This window comes from Myxocyprinus asiaticus, chromosome 1, assembly GCF_019703515.2.
Source record: "Myxocyprinus asiaticus isolate MX2 ecotype Aquarium Trade chromosome 1, UBuf_Myxa_2, whole genome shotgun sequence".
In the NCBI taxonomy this organism is placed as follows: domain Eukaryota; kingdom Metazoa; phylum Chordata; class Actinopteri; order Cypriniformes; family Catostomidae; genus Myxocyprinus; species Myxocyprinus asiaticus.
In genome coordinates, this window is record NC_059344.1 from 19,670,200 (window position 1) to 19,684,914 (window position 14,715).

The 14,715-nt window shown below is 40.6% G+C and overlaps 2 protein-coding genes across 3 annotated transcripts in view; both read right to left on the reverse strand.

Moving 5' to 3' along the window:
- LOC127445476 (neuroligin-2-like) overlaps window positions 1-14,715 on the reverse strand; it is a 271,778-nt gene that overhangs the window by 83,294 nt on the left and 173,769 nt on the right. The gene's annotated exons all lie outside the window — the stretch shown is intronic.
- On the reverse strand, window positions 11,699-14,095 carry LOC127445489 (uncharacterized). The gene is made up of 2 exons (XM_051705608.1): window positions 13,939-14,095; window positions 11,699-13,319 (listed from the first exon to the last, which is right to left on the reverse strand). The coding sequence occupies exon 2, from the start codon at window positions 12,900-12,902 to the stop codon at window positions 12,177-12,179; it is 726 nt and encodes a 241-aa protein (XP_051561568.1). The 5' UTR covers window positions 12,903-13,319; window positions 13,939-14,095; the 3' UTR covers window positions 11,699-12,176.

Consider the following 14,715-nt stretch of genomic DNA (forward strand, 5'->3'; position numbering starts at 1 on the left):
AGCAGTGACTGCTCGACCAATTAAGACCTATTAACGAATTACCAAAAATGCTCTTTTAGTAAGCAAACATATAAGCATATTCTGAGAGCTTCACAACGAGCAAGGGGGCTTGAATAATCACAATTACAGGCAGACAAATTGTAAAGAAAACAAATGAGATCAGACTGGACTTTTAAATCCAAACATATCATTGTTGATTCTAGCCGGTCTCTGTCTCCCTCTAAACTGTTTGCATGCAGGAGCCACAGGCTAGAATTCATAATCAAAAAAGCTACTCTGCATTAAGGATGGGGCAAAACAAACACATGTTGATTTCAAAACATATACTAGTGCTTCTACCGCCACTCTGTCCAATCCCACATCCACACGGGGGCCCCGGAACACCTCATTGGCTCAGTGGTAGAAGTGTCCAGCTGCCAAAGTTTTCAATTAGTCTTTGAGTTGTGGTGGAGGCTGGGGTAAATACAGCAACACACATTCTGTTGCAGCATACTGCTGCTAGATACTTAAGCGCTGTCTGGAGGAGAGTGAAGTGAGCGAGTACACCTCGCTGAGCGCAGCAAACTCAAGCGGAGAGAACGGGTCAGCTGTAAATATGTTTGCTTTCTCTTCAAATTCCTCCTTCTATAGAAGAACATCGCAGGAATAAATAAGTACCCATAATAACAGTGGAGGTCTTTGTCACTGCTCAGCAGAGTGTGGGAGGTTTATTAAACACTCAGTGCAAGTTAGTGATTTGAAAGGAGACTGGCAGAGATATCACCTTCCCCCGAGGCTGGCAGACTAGTATGAAAACAGGCTGACAGGAAATGGGCTGCTTCCCCAGAATGCACCAGTTAATTGGTTAATGAGTTAATTAGCATGAGCAGCTTGCGAATGTAGAGTTTTGCACCGAATGAAATGTATGAAAAAGTTAATGTATGTATGCACTAGGGCACATGGGTATGCAGCCTTGCACACTTACACGCACACAATATGTTGTATGTAAACCTGATTACCCTAACTTGCAACCTGAAATGAACCTTAAACCACCTCCTCTCTCACCATATGCTACCTTTTATCAGTCATCCATGCTATGTGTGTCTGAGTGTGTGTGCATGGGTGTTTAACCTGCAGTAATTACAGCTTGTGTAGTTCTTTCCTATCTAATTTGCATGCTAGGAAAATGGGGACTGAGGGAGGGGCGGCAGCTGATCTCCACAGTTATGACCTTACAGAGGAGAGAGATGCAGGATATAGAGGCACAAGGCCAACAAAAATTTAGGGAGGTGAAAATGGAGAGAATACCTTCCTGATCCTGAAGTCAGTATGGAACATGCAAGTATTATTTATGATTTATTTTATTATCTCTTTCAACCTACTTTTTACTTGTTAATCAAAGACCTGCATCTCTATTAATTCTCCATATTTATTTTAGCATCTATTACTGTGTTAAATGGGAAAGACAGCTTGTATCCAGCATGCCTGGGAGAATGGATGTTCTCTTTGCCTTGTAATTCCTTTATAATATCTTTTTGACTGACCCTGTGCACCCCTGTTAATGGTTTTTCTCTCAATTTCTCCTGTCGCATCCATGTAACTTTTGCCATGCAGGGGTCGTCCTTTAGCTGACAATCATCGCAGACCAATCCAGTCGCACTATCCACCTATCCTTCATCTAATGCAAATGAGCCTGCCAGCCATTATCAATGTCACTGATGCCGCCCTGTTTCTGTGTGTGCATGTGTCTTTAAAATGCTACAGAGATACTTGCATGCCTCTCACACACAAAACAAAAACAAAACAAAACAAAATCACTGCATGAACCGTATGAACAGAACAAAACAAAACAAAACAAAACAGAACACAACATAACACAACAGATCAGTGGCCTATGTCACAAAGCAGAATTTAGCAGCTAGCTAGGTAAGTTGAAACATAGTTTGAGTTAGGACTGAAATGATTGGATGTTATCGACAACGTCGACAATAAAAAAAATTGTCAAGAAAAATTTTCGTTGTCGAATAGTCGTTTGATCTCATTTAATGTAACATGAGATCATATGAAACTCTAATGTTGGCACGTGAGAGCAGCACTGTAGTTCGCGCCTGACTGGGGAGAGGAAGTTTTCCTGAAATTTTAAGTCGAATCACAAGGTGAATAATCGGTTAAGAGCTAATGATTAATTGCTGCAATAATCGAAGAATAGTCGTTCTAATAATCGTTAGATTAATCAGTTATCAAAATAATCGTTAGTACCAGCTCCTAGTTTGAGCGAACTCTGAATCTGCAGTACCAGTAGGGTTGATAGGTTTTCATCAAGGTTCATTGCTATAGTTACATACGCTAAATGGCTAACCTGTTCCAGGGCAGGTTATGTTCCCGATCAGAGATCTCATACAGATACTGGACCAATCAGCTGTGAGCAAAGTGACAGTCACTCTCCCTGCATCTGTCACTCCAATTTAAAGCACACTACAAAGAAACAATTTTAGAAATCCACAAAATCCGCTGTTGATGATAATTATTTATTTGCAAGAATTTATTTTCAGCAGTCTTATTTAAGCATCAGCATTTTATCTAAAATGTATCTAATTTTTTCCCCCAATAATTTTCCCACACTGGCCATAAAATATATATGAAAAAATAAACCTAAAATAATTACATAATTAGATTAATACAATGCATATCAATAATGATCGATCATAATTTTAACATGTAGAAACTTCCCAATATTGATATTGATGCGGAAATGTCTGAATGTATTTCACATGAAGTTCAATAAAAGCACAGTGTTCTAGTGTGAAAGAGAGAGAGAGAGAGACAGACATACAGCACGCCGAGAGAGAGAGAGAGCGAATTCACATATATGATGCGCAAGATTTAATTACGTTTTTTTGTTGAGCAGTTCAATATGAAAATTGCAGACATTTAGGGAATCTAGAAATCCAGACTGGTCGCTTTTTAAGGTTCGATAAAAGAGGAAACATCCGTGAAAAGAGGACGTATGGTCGTAATAGGTTCCATTTAAAAATCTTCAGATTTGAGGCACGTACCTTTGCATTATTTCAACATTAATAAGTGCTGCCTTCTCACGCACTCTGCCGAGAACAACTTGGTCTCTAACTCATTCACATACACTCACAGCGCGACATATGAACCTCATAAAGATGATTAATAAAACAAAGGCTTGGTTTAAATGTTTTTCATCTTTGTTATCTTCCAAAATGATGGACAGTTGCCTTAAAAAAAGGCAACTGACAGAGAATTAGTTTAATGCAACCTCTGATTATTAAATCTGGTTCGACTTGGAATGTTTCAGCATTGGCATCTTTTAGAGGGCTTAACGTTGAGACATTTATTTGCCAGTAGTCTTTAAGCCACCTGTAGTTGTTATAACACCCTATAACAGTGCATAATTATCCAGACCCTTAGCTGCTCGCCATCACCAGTAACATTAGTCTAGCTGATAACAACAACTAAGCGGAAGTGTGGAGCATCCGAGAGGAACTCTCTCGCCACAATGCCGCCGCCCACGGAGAAGTCAGAAAAAAAGTATTTTCTGCTTATTTAAATATGAAAACTTTTTATATAAAATGAAAAGAAGAAAAAACGTTGAAAGAGCTTGAGTAGAGTGATAACTGGGCACAAATGTTGCTATGGTGGTGCAAATACGGAGCAGGTTTCTTTCCAAGTGAATTGGGGTGGGAGAAAGGAGCGGAATATCTCATCTGGCTGCAGTAGCGGTTTTAACCACCACACAAACCATGCAATTTCCGTCTGGTGCCCACCGGCCCAAGCAGGAAAGCTCTGCAAAAACTGCTTGAGGGGTGAGATGATGTTCTGGGTACACACGCGAATATGCTGTTGTCTGCGGTTTCAGAGTGGTTCATGAAGCCGCAGGGTTCAGATCAGTAGGACTTTGGCTTCGGGTTTGTAATTTATGAAAAAAATATACAGGCCTTCCGCACTTGTTTCACACACACACGCTCACTCACACAGATACGCGCAAATGGATGAGGGGCCATTCACACTGAACTTGTTTTTGCATGCATCTACTCTGTTTTTCCATTGTTTTTCTATGTAAACTCGCGCTGGACGAATGTCCTTGACTGCTGTACTGCGTCTCGCTGTTTCTTCAGTGTCTCACGCAGGACTGGCACGTTTTTAGACACTGTGTCAAGTTAAAAAGAATGTCAGGTCTCAAAAACGCATGTTGAAACACCTGTGTTCTGTTTCATTCGTTGCGCTGCGCTGCGCCTAGACTGTTTTTAGCGCAGGTGTCACAAAGATTTAAGGAGAACAAGTTCAGGCTACAAAGAGGTGACTGTTACCATTTTTAATATTATTCCAGATTATTCTGCACCAAGCAAAGTTTCAGGGCTTGATAAACGGCAATGTTTTTTTTTCTTATGTTCAGTGCCCTAGGGGTACGCGGGCAGTCCCCAGGGGGTACGTGAGAAGATTTTCAAAAATGTGCAAAACAATTTGAAAAATATTCTAAACAATTCATACGTTCAAGTTATTTAAATCTCAAAAGGCAGGAAAAGGTCACTGGTGTGAAATCTCTAGTTTATTTTGTATTTACAGGACAATGTTTTACTTTAGTTTCGGTGTGTATTTTTTATTCACCCTGGCCACTTCCCGCCAGTTGACCCTCGCTCGCTCCTCCGCGGCCGTGCTCCAGAGTCACTCATGATTTCAGGTAACAGGCAGCTAGCTTTGAGTAGAAGAAGTCACTAGCTATGGATCAATGGCTGAAAAAAGGCACTGTTTCAAGCAGCAGCAACACTAGCGGCAGGTCAAGTGAACACGTGGAGAAAAGAAAGGAAGTCAAAGTACCGTCAATTTCATGAACAGTATGTCCTCTTCGGTTTCACATCCACACCTACGGAGCCAGCTCAGCCACTGTGTTTCCTCTGCGGTGATGTGCTCTCAAATAATAGCATGAAACCAGCCCATTTACAACGGCTCCTCACTACCAAGCATCTTTCCTGTGTGGGTAAGACAGACAAGTTTTTCCATAGAAAGCTGTCGGAATTTAAGGGAAGTCAAGAGAAATTAAAGAAAGCAACTGCAGTATCAACCAAAGCATTGGAAGCCTCATATGCTGTGTCGCTATTTGTGGCTAAGTCCAAAAAGCCATTTACTAGGAGCTAATTTTGCCTGCTGCTGTTATTCTCGCAGAAACAATGATTGATAAGAAAGCAGCTGATGCACTGAAGACTGTACCATTGTCAAATAACACGGTGTGCTGCAGGATATATGACATGGGCATTGATATTGTTGATCAAGTGGTGGAAAAGTTAAAACATTCCGGTTCATTTGCTCTGCAGTTGGATGAATCGACCGATGTCAGCGGGGAAGCCCAGTTGATTGCGTTTGTGCGATACAGAGACATTTCGGAAATTAATGAGCACATTCTGTTCTGCAAGAAGCTAATGGGGAGCACTACGGGTGAGGACGTGTTTCACGTCATAGACAGCTTTTTCTCAGAACACAATCTGTATTGGAAATCCTGTACTCATGTGTGCACGGATGGTGCGGCATCAATGACTGGGAGGGTGAAAGGATTACTTGCCCAAATAAAGGTCAACCCTGATGTTGAGTGGAATCACTGTATCATTCACAGGGAGGCACTGGCCAGCAAGAGAATGAGTCCTGAGTTACATGATGTTTTGAATGACGCAGTGAAAGTGATTAACTTTATCGAGACCAGGCCTCTGAATCACCGTCTGTTTGAAAGGCTCTGTCATGACAGTGGGACTGAGCAACAGCAGCTACTGCTTCACACCGACGTACATTGGCTATCGAGAGGGAAAACACTACATAGGCTTTTTGAGCTGCGAGACGAAGTAAGTGCTTTTCTGTCAGAGCACTCACACCCCCTTGTGGCTGTGTTCGAGGACACAGACTGGGTAGCCCGCCTTGCCTATCTTGCTGATGTGTTCAGCAAACTGAACAACCTGAATCTAACTCTGCAAGGTAAAGACACACACATTCTAAACATGTATGACAAAGTGTGTGGATTCATGAAGAAGATCAAACTCTGGGAGAGGAAATGTGAAGATGGGGACATAAGCTGTTTCCAGCAGCTTGACACCTACCTTTCTACAGGTGATGTTGACATAGCTCCTATGGTGCAACTAGTAAGTACACATTTATCCAAACTCAACAGTGCATTCAACTCCTACTTCCCTGACATTGAAAACAAGTCTGCCAAACTTGACTGGGTGCGTAATCTTTTCATGACTGAAAGTACAAACAACAACATTCCTACCAGACAGCAGGAAAATCTGCTGGATGTATCCTCAGACCGTGGCTTGAAGATGAGGTACGCAGAGACAACACTGTCACATTTCTGGTGTGATGTGGAGAAGGAATATCCTGATTTGGGGAAACATGCACTGAATGAAATGCTGCCATTTGGATCTACATATTTATGTGAAGTGACATTTTCATCTATGACGATAATCAAGACCAAGCACAGGAACAGTCTCAGCTTGGAGAAAAGCCTGATAACTGCTGTTGCCACACTGTCTCCGAGACTGACAAAGCTTATGAGTGAGAGACAGGGTCAAGTTTCTCATTGACTGGTGAGTCCTCATGTGTCGTACACAAGTCTATACATATGGGTCATATTGAGAACAGGCTGCTACTATGTGTATAAAATTCAATCTTTGTTTTTGTATAACTGGTCTGGACTCTTGAAGACTGATAAATATACAAGTATTATTATAGTAATACATTATCATTATTCACAGGTAAATGACAGACAGACAAATAATATTGATATTAAACCTAATTTAGTCAAATTTACACCTAATCTAGGAATCACACCAGTCACACACGCATAAGGGGGTACTTCAGGCAGGTGAAAGTGTTTTGGGGGTACAGTACCCAAAAAAGGTTGGTAACCACTGCTCTAGTGTGCTGAGGGTCCGCCGTGGCTTGTATGTTTACTGTTACAATACTGTAACGAAAGTTGACTACGATGCTTAGCCTACATAAAATACAGCCTTTCGCAACATGATGAACAATACACTGCTGCATTAGAATATAAGCTCCAGGTGAAAGTAAATAAGACAGAATTATATTACTATTGTATACAACAAATCCTCAAAGTAATAATAATAATACTGTATCATATTATAATGACAATCTGGACAACAATAAATAATTGTTGGGTTATAATATTAATATATAGTGTAACAACTGAATTTCAAAATGTTACTGGGTGTAGTAGGTTTTGCACACCCTGTTCACACACACACCCACACACCCACACACACACACACAAAGTGTTTTGTAAACATATGTAGGTAAATATTTCTTTTTTTATCACTGTATTGTGGAACAAGTGGAAAACATGCTGTAACGTTGGGTACGTGGAGTGGAAGAGACGCGGGAGTAGATACTTTCAATCTTTTAATTATAATAGCTGGAGTAGAACAAATGCTGGAGTGGAACAAACAATAAAGCTTAACATTATAACTTAACACAATGTAACACTTCAAGGACTGACAATGGATGAACAAAACCAGAGGGTATTTATACACAAATAACTAAATGAGGGAATGGAATACAGGTGAGGATGATGAGGAGCAGATGGAAGTGATGAGGGAAGTGAACTATGGGAGATGTAGTCCAGGGGAAACTTCAAAATAAGTCCTTGAAGAACATGAGGGAGACAGACTGTGACACATGCATTAACTATCTTTAACTAGATTTTTATTTCATTAAACATTTTGAATGAAATGGCTACAACGGCTAATAGAAAGAATTAAAAATTATAATAAAAAAAAAATGTCATTTTTTAGCAAAATTTTTCGGAATGGGGCCCTGGGCCTCATAAATCGTAAATACGCCCCTGTCTGGCTGTCACACTATACGGCTGCAGTGCTAAATTTCTGACACTGCCAGGATTTCGTCGGAGGCTAAAGATCATCGCAAAGGCTATTAATCGGCCGTCTGGGAACATGTCACACTGAACGTTGTAAGATTGCCGACTTTGGCCTATGATGAATGAAATCCTTTAGTATTCCCTAAATTTGTCTCAGACAGCAGAATCGTGGCCAAAATCGTACAGTGTGCACCGGGCTTAACTCGAATGAACAGCATAATAAAACTAATCAAAACGACGACAGACTCCCAATATTTAGCATTCATTGATATCTAATTCAAACCAGTACATCAACAACACAACACCTCATAGCAAGGGCATACAGTTCAATGAAATTATGTGCTTAACTAATCCAACCAACAGCACTTTAGAAAAAAAATTTGCTTTTAAAACTTATGAAGTTCACTACGCAGGTCTGCAGTCAAGAGCAGAAACTTCCGATGCTTGTGACAACAACTGACATAAATATGATTGATGCTTTTGATTGGCTCAGGGGCAAAGGCAAACTAGTCCCTCTGGCCATTGTTGAATGCTTGTTGCACGTGCACATGACGTTCTCCAGATCTCCATTGATTAACATTGAGGATGAAGGGCTAGCCCCACACATAGCAAATGAGAATGATTAAATGGCTTTTACGCAACATACCTTAATAATAATAGAATTTATCAAAAGAATATATAGTTTTTTTCTTGTATAATGGGCATAAAACATGTTTAAGTTGTGGAAAATATATTATTTCTTAAAATAAATTTATGATGATGCCATTCAATTTGCGCAACAGCACCACCTCTGATGGGGCTTAGCCCACTTGCCAATAATATAGAGATGCGGCTGTGTGTGTCATACTGATAGAAAGAAAGAACAAATAAGTATTATTAGTGCATCTACAGATTTTCCAATTGCTCACGCTTTTATTAGTCAATAATGCTTTTTAAATATAATAGTATTAAATTATATTAAGCTTATAATTTACGTGAATCAATAGTTAAGTTTTTGCATTATTTCAAATAAAGATATTAGTCTTTTAAAATTAATAAGCTTAAATGTCCTTGTTGTGGACCTATATAAAGTTACTTTCACATCGATACATCAGCTATTTTTATATTTTTTTCACATTAAATTTTTTTTCAGCAGTTCATGCTCTCGCAGCAGCAGTGATGTTTCTTCTCGCTGTGTAAACCTAATGTCTTTAAATTCTTCATCGTTTAATACTGATCCTTTGTGCTGTGTATGTGTATTCATAATTTCCTAGTGATCATTCGTGTTGTGTAAAGTTGTTTCATTTATCATATTTTTATAATGTCCTCTTGTGCGGTGTAACTGTGTTTAAATTCTTCATAATTTACATTAATACAGTATCTTCAGCAGAGAAGTAAATCGCGCTGATTCTCTCACGAGAAGTGCATCTCGTGAGAAGTGTGTTGTGCATCTTGCTCCATGTTGCACTTGATTGGCTGTTTGCTTCATTCATGTGAACGTGCTTGTGAACTAATCATAAACTTTGGATCAAACTCTGAGTGATAGAGAAAGTTGATAATGAGTGTCTTGATACCACTTAACCCTAATGAAGCCTGACTGGATTTGGTGGGTTTTGTTAAACTGAGACAATCCTGGAATTCTGAGTTTGTTCAACTTTCTTTGTGATGCATGGCACACAACAAAACAGAACAGAACAAAACAAAAAACAAAAAAATCACTGCATGACCCATATGAACAAAACAAAACAAAACCAAACTCAAAGCAAAACAAAGCAAAGCAAAGCAAAGCAATAACATAAATAAAAATAAAATAGTATTTTCTTATTGCCATTTCCAAAAGTATGTGACCGCAGTTAATAACTGGGAATAGAGACACACCAAGACCTTTCTCCTGGAGAGGACATCCACTAACCATTACAGGTTATAATATTGTTTTTAATAATCTGGATTCTGACACTGGATAATGGCATCACAGAACCTATGGCTAGATAGAATCCATACAGTTATTTTGACCACACACTGGTATACCAGTACCTAATAAGACAAGGGTAATTTATTCTGTGCTCTATGGTTGCAGCTTGTTTGCTGTTGGAAAACTCGCTCTGACACATGCTGTGGTGCTCATATGGGCAAAGCCAGTTTAAGTCTAGCTCATGCTCTTTCCTGTTCCTGTTCCCTTCCTCTCCTCCCCATCACTTCCTGTATGAACTGAATCTGAAAAACTCTGAGAATGAATGATTATTCAAGACAAGCCGTGAAAAACTCAAATTAAGGCATATAAAATCATATGTACAAAAAATAGAGTTGGAGAATTGTTGTAGAATCAGGGTTTATTCTATATCCTAATACATGAATGAAATCCCAGACCGAAGCAGGAATGATATGAACTCAACCAGTCCCTCAAACTCTGAGATGGCTGATACATATGGGCCCGAGACTCCTTCTGTACCCATTTAATATCTTAAAGACAGTAATTCCCACAGGTCAAAGCACCTGTCAGGTGGAAAACTCTGTCGTTCTCCACTTCGAGCTCAGAGTCGCTCCATAAGCACAAATGTTGTGTCAGTCGTTTGAAGCAGAGTTGCTCAAATCGTAGCGAATTCTCTCCTGTCTTTCAGAAGCTTGAGGAAACGTATCTGTGACTATAACTGAGCCATACGTTTTCAGAAAGTTATAGAAATAAGTGTCTGAGGTGCAATACATCTATCAGTGGCATTAATCTATTTTAAATCTTGTTCAGGAAGCTAGGAAATGAAGTAATGGATAATGAAAGGAGAGAGAGGGAGGAAGAAAAAGGCAGTATGAACTTTTGGGCTTTCAGATGAATGAGACTGGAAGAAAATTTGTGATGAGGGGAGAATAGCAAATAATCAAAGAATGAGCCAAATATATGGAAGAAACAGAGGTGAAATAGAAATGAACATCTTTCTTGCATGATGTGTTTGTGTGTGTAGCAGCTGGTGCAGTAGTGCAGCTCACTCCCTCTAGATCAGACCACTTATTAATGTCACCCTTCCATCCTGTCTCCATTATTTTTCCTGCTACCTGATCTTTCATTTTAAATCTCTCTCTCTCCCCTCTCTCCCTCCCTCTCTGTCTCTCTCTCCTCTCTTGCCTCACACTCTTGGAGTCAAAAGGGCCTCTGCTTATCAGTTCTGCCATGGGTTGCTATGGAAACTGTCCGGTTGGTCAGGATTTGGAGTTTGGCTATTCATTCACTTCTTAATATCTCCCTCAACCTTGTCAGGACACATGCACACACATAAACAAGACCCCCCCACAAACTCTCTGGATCTCCACCTTACTCAATCTTTTGAAAAATAAAATGTATTTATTAAATGTCAGTGTGTACTCTGTTATCTTTGCAGATCAGCTTCGTGTTTGTATAACTGCAGAATACTGCATATTTCAAAAACAGCTTTAAAATGAGTTTTCTTATAATTATTTTACATTTATTTTAGTAACCAATGCAATACAAACTCTCAGTCTTTCTTTCTCCTTTTTTCCCTTGTGGGTGAATCTCACAAAGCCTGATTTAATATTAATAATAATAATAAAAAAACTTTGCATTTATTACTTTTTTACTACTGTGCAGTAAAAATAACTCCCATTACAGTAATGAGAATCTAATGAAAATTTCCATTGAATAATGGTAAATAAAAACATTCAGATTGCTTAAAGTTGTATGTATGTGCAAAATACTGTATATATTTATTTCTTTTGATTTTTGGATGAACTGCGACTCATACATTAATTAGCAATTATTACTTATTATACAAGTATAATTATTTATACATGTAATTATTTTTAGATATCCTTTCCAAAAAATATGGTGGTAAAAAAGTTCAGTGATGGTAATACCATTGTGACGAGGCAGACGAGGAATGAGGATCTACATGCGGCTTTAATGAAAAACAAAAGATGAACAAAGTAACTCAGAATAAAATGAAACAAAAACACAGGAAACCAAGCATAGAACATAACACATGTGAAGACTGACAAAGAAACCAGGGGAAACAAGGAACACCAATCATAAAATGAAACTACAAAAAAGGACTACAAACTAACAGGAACTAAACAAGAATTTCAACTTAAGTCAACACAAAAACAGGGAATGTGACAGAGCCGGATTCCAGACACTCCAAAAAACAAAAACAAATTGTCCATGGAGTGTGGGGGAAAACAGATAGTTCAGGGGGGCACAAGGGGCAAGGGGAGCAGAGGAACAAGGCAAAGTCAGGGAGGCTTGAAACCAAGGCGGAGCCAGAGGGACGGAGAGCCAGAGCGATGCTGCAGGCTTGGAGGACCAAGTAAACTAGAGCAGATCAGGCGGACAGCCAGGAGACCAGAGCATTTCAGGCGGACGGTCAGGAGACCAGAGCTTTTCAGGCGGATGGCCAGGAGACCAAAGCAGATCAGGCGGACGGCCAGGAGACCAAGGAGATGACCTCGAGGTGGGGACTGTGTCAGGCAGTGTCCTGGGAGGCGGCCGCAGGACTGAGACAGGGTCAGGATGCCTGGGAGGCGGCCGCAGGACAGGGACTGGGTCAGGCGGCGGAGCCACTGTAGGAGGAGTCTCTGGGGGAGTGGGCGGAGCCGCTGGGGAAATGGTCTCTGGGGGAGGGGGCAGAGCCGTGGCAGGCTCTGGGGGCGGAGCCGTGGAAGGCGGAGCCGTGGCAAGCTCAAGACAAAGAGTCCTGGATGAATGGGAAACGACATCTGTGGTCGCAAACACGGGAAGAGACTTGGGAACGGCCTCCGTGGGCGGAGACTCGGGAACGGCCTTTGTGGACGGAGACTCGGGAACGGCCTCCGTGGGCAGAGACTCGGGAACGGCAACTTTTCTTCTGCTCCTCCGGATGGCCGAAGTTGACAACACCGGCTCTGGGACAGACGAGGCTGGCAACGCTGGCTCTGGGACGGACGAGGCTGGCAACGCTGGCTCTGGGACGGACGAGGCTGGCAACGCTGGCTCTGGGACGGACGAGGCTTCCAGCTCGTTGGCCGTGGCAGGCGTGGGCGTGTTGGCCATGGCAGGCATGGGCGCGTTGGTAATTTGCGAGGTAGGGTCTTCATGACCCTACGCACTGACATCAGTGGCAAATCATACAACTTTGAGACAGGGGCCATGGATGCAGGTTTTGGCTTGGGGTTCCCACCATAATCCACTGTATAAAGGGAACCACAAAGTTCCAGAGCCTTCTCCACATATTCGCCGAGCGTCCAGTGAGGATCAGCCGGAGGCATCAGTTCCCTCAGTGCACTATTCAGACCGGCCTGGAAGAAAGCCACCAGAGCGGTCTGGATATTGCACTACATTTGCCAGCTCTAGAAATTCACAGACGTGATCCTCAACTGGACAGTCCCCTTGCTGAAGGAGCAGAATTCTGACGGCCGCTAGATCCTTTTTTAGGTCTTTCTGTGATGAGGCAGATGAGGAATGAGGATCTAAATGTGGCTTTAATGAAAAACAAAAGATGAACAAAGTAACTTAGAATAAAATGAAACAAAAACACAGGAAACCAAGCACAAAACATGACAACACATGTGAAGACTGACAAAGAAACCAGGGGAAACAAGGGCTTAAATACACATGGGCAAACAAGGAAATGAGGAACACCTGGGGAAAACAATCAGGGGAAAACCAATCATAAAATGAAACTACAAAAGGACTACAAACTAACAGGAAACAGGATTTAAACAAGAATTTCAACTTAAATGTCAACACAAAAACAGGGAATATGTGACAACCATGACAATTTCATATATACCATGGTACTGAATGATTACTACAGTATATCCATATACCTTGGTATTTACATGCTACTCCAAGGTACTTCAAATGATACAATTGTATTACCATGGTACATAAGCAAATTGTATTACCATGGTACATAAGCAAATACCTGCAAATACCATAGTAATACCATTGTTTTTATTATCTTATCTTTCAAATATATCCTTTTTTCTCTCTTTTATGTCCTTCATCTCTCCCTCTATTTTCTATTTTGTAATTTTCTTTCTCTCTGTCTCTCTCAGCAAAGCCAAGGTCAAGCTCTAAATGGTTTTGTAAGCACCTGATTCATCCATTACATATTTATCAGATAGAGAGGAATTCCCTTCAGAATACTCTCCACACCAGAGCCTGTAATGAGAGAGAGAAAGAGACAAACAGGAACAAGATGAAGACACAGTTAAAAAGACAGACAGCAAATATTGGGAGTGTTACGGATGGAGTCGTTGAGGGACTAAAGCAAAGAAAAAGAGTTAAAGACAGAATATATATCTTCTCTTTTTCAGAGATGTTTTTTTTTTTTTTTTTTTGGTATAGGTGCTGCTGTGATATCCAGTGTCTGATCGGTGGGGTCAAAACATCATTTTCACTGTCCGCAGAGAGACGCAGTGCAAGCATAAATCACTGCCTCCACGGCAAATGCCACCACGGCAACCGTCATCACGATAACAGTGGATACTGTGAAGAAAAAAACAACAACCACATGGCTGTGTTGGTAATATGAAAATATTACTTCTATCTGGAACACCACAGTATAGCAGGAGGGAGAAAGATGTTTATGAACAAGTGATTGTGTCAGGGAAATGATTAATGCTGGTGTGGTCTGCTTAGACTTTCTTCAGAAAAACCTGTACTGAGGTGAGAAACAACAGAGGAAGCACTTTAGATCAAGAGGAGCCAAGGGTTTCCAACACAATTCACACCCACATAATTTTTTTTTTTTTTTACTGCTAACAGCAACAAGTATTCACACATGAATAAAGACAAATGATCTTAACTGAGCTACTATTCAGCTATAGATCTGTGAGATGTTCAGACGTACTGCTAACTATTTATGACC